The sequence below is a fragment of the Saimiri boliviensis genome, chromosome 11 (assembly GCF_048565385.1).
Source record: "Saimiri boliviensis isolate mSaiBol1 chromosome 11, mSaiBol1.pri, whole genome shotgun sequence".
Taxonomy (NCBI): Eukaryota; Metazoa; Chordata; class Mammalia; order Primates; family Cebidae; genus Saimiri; species Saimiri boliviensis.
In genome coordinates this window covers 14,870,380-14,879,286 of record NC_133459.1, presented here as the reverse complement: position 1 = coordinate 14,879,286, position 8,907 = coordinate 14,870,380, and the positions used below count along the sequence as shown (strand labels likewise).

The window sequence follows — 8,907 nt, the reverse complement described above, 5'->3', positions numbered from 1 at the left end:
AGCTGGGCGTAGTGGTGCACCTTTAATCTCAGCTTCTTGGGAGGCTGAGGCAGGAGGATCACTTGAGCCCAGGAGTTTGAGGCTGCATTGAGCTGTGATTGTTCCACTGCACTCCAGCCTGGGTGATAGAGTGAGATCCTGTCTCTAAAATAAAATAAATAAATAAATAAAAACTCTGATTTTTATCTGGGAGCCTTGAAACTGACTTCCTTAAATAGGTTGATTTAGGGTTTCACACAGCACTGTGCCTCTCTTAGACTTACACACACCCTCACCCATGCCAGTAACCCCACCTCCTGCTCAGGGAACATGGTTGCCTTGAGGGCAGTGAACCTCGTCCAGCCACCTTTTTTTTTTAAATCCCTAGAGGGCACCTTGAGCCTGGTATGCAGTAGATGCTCAATAAATATCTCTTATTTTCATTAGTTCAAGTATGATACTCGATTTCTGAGCACCTCCCTCCCTTTTGAGAAGCCAGTTGCCCTTAGTTCCCATCTCAGATTCCCAGGTCCCACCCGGACTGCCTTCTGGGATGGAGTCTCCTGGAGCCAATTTCCCTGAGCCTCCCAGCCCCCACTGGCATGCCCTTGAATCTCCCTGTGTGCTGTCCCATGCCTTTGCAGTGACCTACACACTTGCCTCTGAGCCAAGATGGCAGCAAGCCCATCACGCTGGGGCATGCTGACCACCTGCTCTGGCCTGCCCTGGGGTAAGATGACTGCAGGTGGCCCTGGGGAGGGTGGATTCTCTCAGTGCTGGCTCCTTCTCATCTTTCACATCACACTTTGTTACCTATGCAGAGAGGCCCTTCCCAAGCACTGTATCGGGAAAGCTCTTCACCCCCATCACTCTCCATCTAGCATCTTGTTTCAGTTCCCACCCAGCATTCATCACTGTTCAAAATCATGTTCTTTCTTTATTTGGTTACTTTATTTATTTGGGGTGGATTCCCTCCACCCCAAAAATACCAGCTCCAAGAAAACCATGGTATCTCCCCAGCACTTAGCAGGGCCTGGCACGTAGAAGATGCTCCAGTAATATTTGCTGTATGAATGAGTGAGTCTCTTCATGTGCAGGTGCCTTATCCTGCCTCTGCCATTCGATGGCTGTTTCAGAGGTCCCTTAGCGGATCTAATGACCTTTCCTTGGTTCAGGCACGCTTAGCTGGGGAGGCAGGGCCAGGCCTTGGGAATTGCAGCCTCTGGGCATAGGAGCCTGGCTCTTCCAGCTAATCGGCCTGCCCACAGACACAAGAGGAGAGGGCTTTCAGCGAGTCCTTGACTGTTCCCCAAGTTGAAGACCTCACAGGCATAGCCTTCAAGTGTCTGCCCTTAGCCTCGGGAACCTCCTGGGGACAGAGCGGGCTGACCGGGAAGGAAGCTGAGGCTGTAGTCCCTCTGCAGGGCGGCAGGGTGGCCCTGGCCTGGGCAAGGCATTCCCCACCCGTGGGGGTCACCCGAGTCAGATGGGGCCAGTTTTCCCCACAGAACACAATGTAGGTCTTCATTGGTGGGGTGACAAGCCCTCGATTGGGACTGGGGGCTTGGGGTGGTGATGGGGTTGCTGCCAGGGAGAGCTGCTTCCTGTGGGCACAGTCAATAATGAAAGTCAGGTGAGCCATGGGGACAGTCTTCTGATGCCTGGCCAACTTCCCACCTAGAAGTGAGGAAAAGACCGAAGGTTTGTGTTAGCATAAGCAAGGGACTTTTTTGCCCCCCGAGACAGGGTCTCGCTCTATCGCCCAGTGAGCATGATCGTGGCTCACTGCAGCCTCAGCCTCGGGGCTCAAGCAATCCTCCCATCTCAGCCCCCTAAGTAGCTGGGACTACAGGCTCATGCCACCATGCCCAGTGAATTTTAATTTTTTTTTTTTTTTGTAGAGATGAGGTTTCCCTATGCTGCCCAGGCTGGTCTCAAACTCCTGGACTCAAGAAATCCTCCTGCCTCAGCCCAATCAGTACTGGGATTACAGGCATGAGCCACAGTACCCGACCAAGACATGGTTTCGTTAATTCATTTGTTCATTCGTTCTATAGGGTTTAACTGAGTTGGTTGATACACAAACAGAAGAGGACAGTCATGGTTTAAGCGCCTGGATTTCAGCATCAGAGAGACCTGAGTTCCAGTTTCCACTCACCATCCGTCCATCTACCTTCCAGGAGCACAGAGACCAGCATGTCAGTGCCTCTCAACTTTGCTGTTCCCATGAGCTGCCTGGGGAGTTTGTTAATATGCAGAGTCTAGTGCAGTGGGCCTGGGGTGGGGCCTGAGATTTGCATTTCTTGCAAGCCACCCAGGGGATGCCAATTCTGCTGGTCCATGGACCATATTATGAATAGCACAGTCCTCAACCCCAGAGAGGAAGGTCCTGGCCATCTTTCCAGGTGAGGAAACTGAGGCCCAGCTTGCACAAGTGCTGGTGGGTCTCAGGGAGCATCATGATACTCTTCCGCTCCCCACACAATCTTATCCACAGCCTCAGAGAATCCCATCAGTGCCTGGTGGCATCTGCCCTGGCAAACCCCCGCCCAGAGCCCAGCACAGGGTAGAGGGATGGATAAACCAGCCAATAGATTTATCAGTGAAGCAGGTATCTGAGCAAGTATATCTGAATGCAAAGCCTGTGCTCTTAAAAAGGTAACTTTTTGAGTTACCCAAAATAACACACACACCTCCATTCTTTTAGCTACGTGCTGGAAAGCACAGCATGGACTCAGAAGGAAGCTTACGTTCAAGCAGATTGGCTAACACAGGAAATAAAACAAGCCCGCCCTTGGCTTGAGAATCCCAGCAACCCGAGGGAGGTAGCATGTCTGCCATCAAACCCCCACCCACAGCTGGTCTTTCTTTTTTTTTTTTTTTTTTTTTTTGAGATGGCGTCTTGCACTGTGGCCCAGGCTAGAGTGCAGTGGCACGATCTCAGATCACTGCAAACTCCGCTAACTGGGTTCAAGCAATTCTCCTGCCTCAGCCTCCCAAGTAGCTGGGATTATAGGTGCCTGCTACACCACCCAGCTAATTTTTTGTATTTTTAGTAGAGACAGGATTTCACTATGATGGCTAGGCTGGTCTCAAACTCCTGACTTCATGATCCGCCCGCCTCAGCCTCCTAAATTGCTGGGATTACAAGCGTGAGGCACCGCGCCCAACCCCCAGCTGGTCTTTCCGTGGGGCTGGGGTAGCTTTGCCACCTCTTACCAGAGCTGGTCTCCAGGCCTGTCTCACGGATGGTGCCTTTCAGGCTGGCTCTCCAGTCCCTGGGGTCTTCTGATGGGGCCATGCCGCTACCTCGGCGCCTGCCTATCTCTGGCAGGAGGGGAGCTGTCCTCGGCCACTCTTCCAGGATGTGGCTCCCCAACTGCGGGACCAGACCTTTTATACTGACCGGATCTGGATTCTCTGAGTGCATTCCACCAGGAGCCAAAGGAACTGGCCCAGAGCAGTCAGGGGATCGCTTTGATCAACAGGGTTATGTCAACAGGATTATTGTTGGGTCAGTGGGAGGCAGGCCTCCTACAGGACAGACCAAACAGACACTATTTCTACCAAGGGCAACTGCTTCCTGATTTGGGATAGGCCTCTGGAACCGTCTCATCCAGCCTTAGTTTCCCAGACTCAGTCATTATCCAGTGGCTCCACAAGTTTGATTTTTTTTTCCCCTTTCTGGGAACTATATGTAATATTACTTACTTCACAGGTCCTTGAAGTCAGTCAACTGTGCTTACTGAAAAAGAAGTGCACTTTTATTTATTTATTTATTTATTTTGAGACAGAGTTTTGCTCTTGTTGCCCAGGATGGAGTGCCACGGCACAATCTCGGCTCACAGCAACCTCCACCTCCCAGGTTTAAGCGATTCTCCTGCCTCAGCTTCCCAAGTAGCTGGGATTACAGCCATGTGCCACCACACGTGACTAATTGTGCATTTTTAGTAGAGACGGGGGTTTATCCATGTTGGTCAGGCTGGTCTCGAACTCCTGACCTCAGGTGATCTGCCCACTTCAGCCTCCCAAAGTGCTAGGATTACAGGCGTGAGCCACCACACCCAGCCAGCAGTGCACTTTATTTTTATTTTATTATTATTATTTGAGATGGCGTCTTGCTCTGTTGCCCAGGTTGGAGTGCAGTGGTGTGATCTGAGCTCACTCTCTGTCTCTGGAAAGTGGGAGGGGGCTTGCTGGAGGCGTCTTGCCCACATCCCCCTCTCGCCTGCAGTGTGTCCAATACACACCCACTGAGTGCCTATCCTGAGGATCAGTGGGCCTACTGTGCTTTCTTAGAGACCAGGAGGAAGAGGGGGAAGAAAAGGTACAAGCGAAAGACCCAGGTAGTAGGGTTGGGGGTCCAGGCAGTCCGCCACTACTGACTGCCCGGAGGGTGACTCGGGAGGTCCCCACATTTCCTCGTTAGTTTCCTCATAGAGACCAGAGGGTGCCTGAGAACTGCACTGTTGTCCAGGGCCCAGGTATGGGAGAACTGCTCCTGAAAATGTGCCCATGAGCCAGACCTGGACATCGTCATGAGGCGCTCTAGGGAAAGAGTGGGCATCAGGCCGGGAGAGTTCCCTGAGAGGGGGCAGAGCCCATATCCCGTTGCCATCTCCCACTGGGCGGTGCAGGATCCTTTTGTAGCCACCCCAGGCATCCAGATGGGCACCAGAGGCTGTGGCTGGGGGGCAGCCTGGGCAGGGAAGTGCTCACCACACTCCAGACTTTCATCTGGGTCATGTGGGGGATGGGACCCCGAAGTGGGGGATATGTCACTGTGCCCTGCCCAGCCCACCCAGCCAGACCTCTCTCTGGGCCAGAGCAGAGGATCATGGGGACAGCGAGAGGAAGCTGCCACAGTCAGGGTCTGACCCCAGTGCTCCCCAGGCCCCACTGGGCCCACATGGACTTACTCCTCTGAACCTTAAAGGTAGCGTGTGCCATTGGCATCAACACCTGCTCCCCTTCTAGCAAATACATGTCCCAAAGGCTCAGGGTGAGCCCGAGAGAGATCTGTGGGGACAGTAAGTGTGGGAGGGCCTGACCCTTCTAGGCTGGGGGCTGGTGGTTCAAGCTGGGCCCACTGGGGCTGCAGTCCCCCAGAGGCAGTGACCCTTCCCATGAGGGTCATCAGACCCCTCCAGGAGGCTGGGTCAGACAAGGTCTTGCAGCTCCTTATGGGGGGGGGCACTCATTTCAGTGGGGATGTGGCTTCTGGAGAGGGGCTTCTCCAGGGCTGGAGGCTTCCCTGAGCCCTCCTAAGTGGGTCCTGGCCCAGTCTGCCCATGAGGCTGCGCCTGAGCCCCAGTCTCTGCCGTGGGATGACCCCTCTTGGGCGGAGGGTTTTGCGTGTGTGTCCTGCAGGAATCTGCCTATGCCTCCTATGGGCTGGGGGTGAGCCAGACCCCTGGGCAGGGGTCTCCCTGTGCCTCTTACCCCCTCTGTCAGGCTCCAAAGAATCTGACCTAATAAGGAACCCTGAACACATAGCCCTTCCTTGTCCTGAGGGGAGGAACAGAGGTGATCAGGTCCCCCTGGGCTAGCCTAAAAACCTCCCTCTCCTAGGGCCCTCTGAAGACCCTTCCCCACGTGCAGAACACTGGGTGGTGTCCGGGGCTCCTTACACCTTCCCCTTCCCGCACTCCTGCTGGACACACGCCTAGGCCTGCTCTGTGGGAGCCGGCCCCTGCGCCTGTGTCTCCTCCTGGCCAGAAAGGTAACCCCAACTCCAAACTCATAGAGAGCCCCATGTCCAGGTCAGGCCCCGGCTGGAACTCAGCCTCTCACCAGCCCCACTAGGGTCTCCAACCCTGGTTCCTCTGGCCCCACAGGATGCAGGGCCTGGGGGAAGAGCTGGGAGGACCATAAACTCACCGCGTGCCTCATGGTCTTAGGGTGTGACATGGGTACTTCATGCTCCTGGTGGCCTTGGAGCCCCTGGATCCTCACACCATTTGGACTGTGGAATCCTGGGAGGCCCCCAGCCCATATCATGACATCAACCCGCTTCCCAGATGTGGAGCCATCAGCTGGAAGAGCTGGACAGCTGCAGAGGCCCCCGGACCCCAAGGCCTCCCACCCTCCCATCTGGTGACCCCACCATGCAGCCTTGGCCTGGGGGAGGAGGGGTGGGACTATCCCCTGGAGCCTGGCTGGAGGTGCTCGGGGGGCCTCCTGGCGTCAACAGGAGGAGAGAGAAAGAGAGATGGGGAGGAGGGAGTGAGATCAAGAGAGAGGAAGGGTCGATTCTAAATCTTCTGGGGAACGGGAAAAAAAAAAGAGAGAGAGAGGAAAGGAGATGGGGAGAGAGGAGGCTGAGAGCAAGAGGAGGGAGAGGGACGTAAAAGTAAAGAGAGACACGCAGAGAGGTACACGAGCAGGGTGAGCAAGCCTGACTTTGAGGCCATGACAGAGGGCCAGAGCTGGGCTTCCTGGTCACCTTCTGGAGGTGATATTGGGTCGGGAGACACAGGGTGTGGAGACACTGCCATCAGGCTTCATTGGCCCATCTGTGGGCATCAAGGCAGCTGGAGCCCGGCCAGCTGGAGGGCAGGAGGACTCTCAGGGAGGAGAGAGTCAGCTGCACAGAGTCAGAGCCAGAGGGGGTGGCTCCAGGACACAGAGGATGGCCATGGGGATGACGAAATGCCCTCTGCTGATAGGGGTGAAAGGCAACTGACTTGGGATCTGGGGGTCCCCGTTCAGCCCGGGCTCCTGTGGGACCCTCAACAGAGACATCCTATAGGCTCCAAACAAGCTGACAACACAAGGAAGGTGCCTTTGCTGAAAGTTGAGGTCACCTGGCCAGGGTGGCTGTCCCCAGGTCTAGCTGCATGAGGCCCTGGGGACAGCTGTCCACCTACCCTACGGGGAGTGCCTCTCACCGGCCAGCAGCCAGACCAGTGCCCAGAACATGTCCTCCTCAGGCAGATAAAGGAGGAGCAAGGCGACGACATGGCTCAGGTCCCTGCAGTATTCCACCTCCTGTGAGAGCCAGAGTCACGGTGGAAGGACTGGGAGGGCCGAGGTCACCTGGGAGGACTCACGTCATTGGAGGAGGCAGAGGTGACTGGGGGGGCTTCCCCTGAAGAAGAGGCTTCCTCAGGATGCAAATTCATTTCATGACAAGAGGCATGTCCACCAGGCACTTCAGCAACTTGTCCAGAATGTCACCGAGAGCACTGTCCTGTGTGTAACACTGCCAAGCTTTGAAGCCCGGTGGTTGCCCTTAGTTTCTAGATCCAGGGAGACTTCTGGAGCCTGTGACTGGGGCTTTCTAGGGCTGAAGGTGGGCGGGCAGGGGGAAGGGTGGCAGAGGAGGCCTTGCATGGCAGGGTGCAGGGCAGGACACTGGCTCCCATCCCACCCCCACCTCCAAACCCACCCCTACCCAACCCTGGTGCAGGGTCAGGCCTGGTCAGGTGTCCTCCGCTTTGGCCTCAGCAGATCACAAGGTGGAAGCCAGCGGCCCGGTGGGTGTGCCACTCGAGCCAGTGGTGACCTGCAGCTTCTGCTTCATGGAGCGTGGGGCACCCACCCAAGAAAGCCCAGGCACGCCCCACGCCCCTGAGCTTGAGGGTGCTGGGAGATGGGGGACCAAGGTCCCGCAACCCCGTGCACGCATCCTGAAAGGTGGCCTAGGAGTCCTGTGTGCACCTGTCCAGGTGGGCCCCAGAAGCCTGAGCGGTGGCAGGGAGTGAGACCAGGAGGAAGAGAGAAGTGGAGAAGAAAGAGAGAGAAAGAGATGGGGAGGAGAAGTGAGATCAAGAGAGAGGAAAAGAGATCAGGAGAGAGACAGAGGAGGCTGAGAGAAAGAGGAGGGAGAGAGACAGAAAAGGGAAAGAGAGACACAGAGAGAGAGACGTGAGCAGGAGGTTGGGTCACTCTTGATCCCAGTTCCCAGTGCAAACTTAGGTCACTATCACCTAACCACACATGCAATAAAGTCTTCTGCTTGCTGCTTATAGCCCCCGAGAACCCCTTCTCCTGGAGAATAAAATCTTTTTTTTTTTTTTTTTTTTCTTTTTGAGACAGAGCCTCTGTTGCCTAGGCTGGAGTGCAGTGGCAAGATCTCGGCTCACTGAAACCTCCACCTCCTAGGCTCAAGCGATTATTCTGCCTCAGCATCCCGAGTAGCTGGAACTATAGGTGTGCGCCACCATGCCCGGCTAATTTTTGTATTTTTAGTGGAGATGGGGTTTCACCATGTTGATCAGGCTGGTCTCGAACTCCTGACCTCAAGTCATCCACCCGCCTCAGCCTCCCAAAGTGCTGGGATTACAGGTATGAGCCACCATGCCCGGCCTGCAACATTTTTAATAGCAAAAAAAGAAAACAACCAAAGTGTTTATCAGTAGGGATTTCATTAAATTGTGATGGTCATAAGCTAATGTTCTATTCAGCTATTAAAAGGAATGATGTGGATTTCTATTTGCTAATATGGAAAGATGGCTTGATATTTTATGAAGCACAAAAAGCAAGGTGCACCTCAAAATGTATAGTGTGATTTATTTGGTAAAGTGAAAGAAATAATAAATAAACTCGTATATGTAAAAACATATTTCCTGTCTGGGCATCGTGGTTCACACCTGCCAACCCAGCACTTTGGGAGGCCAAGGCGTGTGGATCATCTGAGGTCAGGAGCTCTAGACCAGCCTGACCAACATGCCAAAATGCCATCTCTACTAAAAGTACAAAACCCTAGCTGGGCTGTGTTGGTGAATTTCTGCCGTCCCAGCTACTCGGGAGGCTGAGGCACAAGAACTGCTTGAACCCAGGGGGCAGAGGTGGCAGTGAGCCGAGATTGTGCCACTGCACTCCAGCCTGGATGGCAGAGTGAGACCTTATTTCAAAAACAAAACAAAACCAAAAAACCTTTACACAAATGTTCATTGGAGTATTATTCATAATAGCGAAAGTGAA

At 54.3% G+C, this 8,907-nt stretch overlaps 1 protein-coding gene and 1 pseudogene across 1 annotated transcript; both read right to left on the bottom strand.

Moving 5' to 3' along the window:
• Positions 1 to 896: 896 nt before the first annotated feature.
• Positions 897 to 3,404, bottom strand: SRARP (steroid receptor associated and regulated protein). The gene is made up of 2 exons (XM_003934971.4): positions 3,199 to 3,404; positions 897 to 1,656 (listed from the first exon to the last, which is right to left on the bottom strand). Exons 1-2 carry the CDS (start codon positions 3,278 to 3,280, stop codon positions 1,229 to 1,231), a joined length of 510 nt encoding a protein of 169 aa, XP_003935020.2. The 5' UTR covers positions 3,281 to 3,404; the 3' UTR covers positions 897 to 1,228.
• Positions 3,405 to 4,515: 1,111 nt separating this feature from the next.
• On the bottom strand, positions 4,516 to 7,504 carry LOC120366093 (TBC1 domain family member 3K-like; annotated as a pseudogene).
• Between the last annotated feature and the right edge of the window lie 1,403 nt (positions 7,505 to 8,907).

Excerpts from the sequence above, each read along its gene's own strand:
- SRARP (XM_003934971.4), bottom strand. The coding sequence starts at position 3,280 with ATGGCCCCATCAGAAGACCCCAGGGACTGGAGAGCCAGCCTGAAAGGC. Across the intron at positions 1,657-3,198 it reads AGGCCTGGAGACCAGCTCTG|GTGGGAAGTTGGCCAGGCAT; the intron begins GTAAGAGGTGGC and ends CCTCACTTCTAG.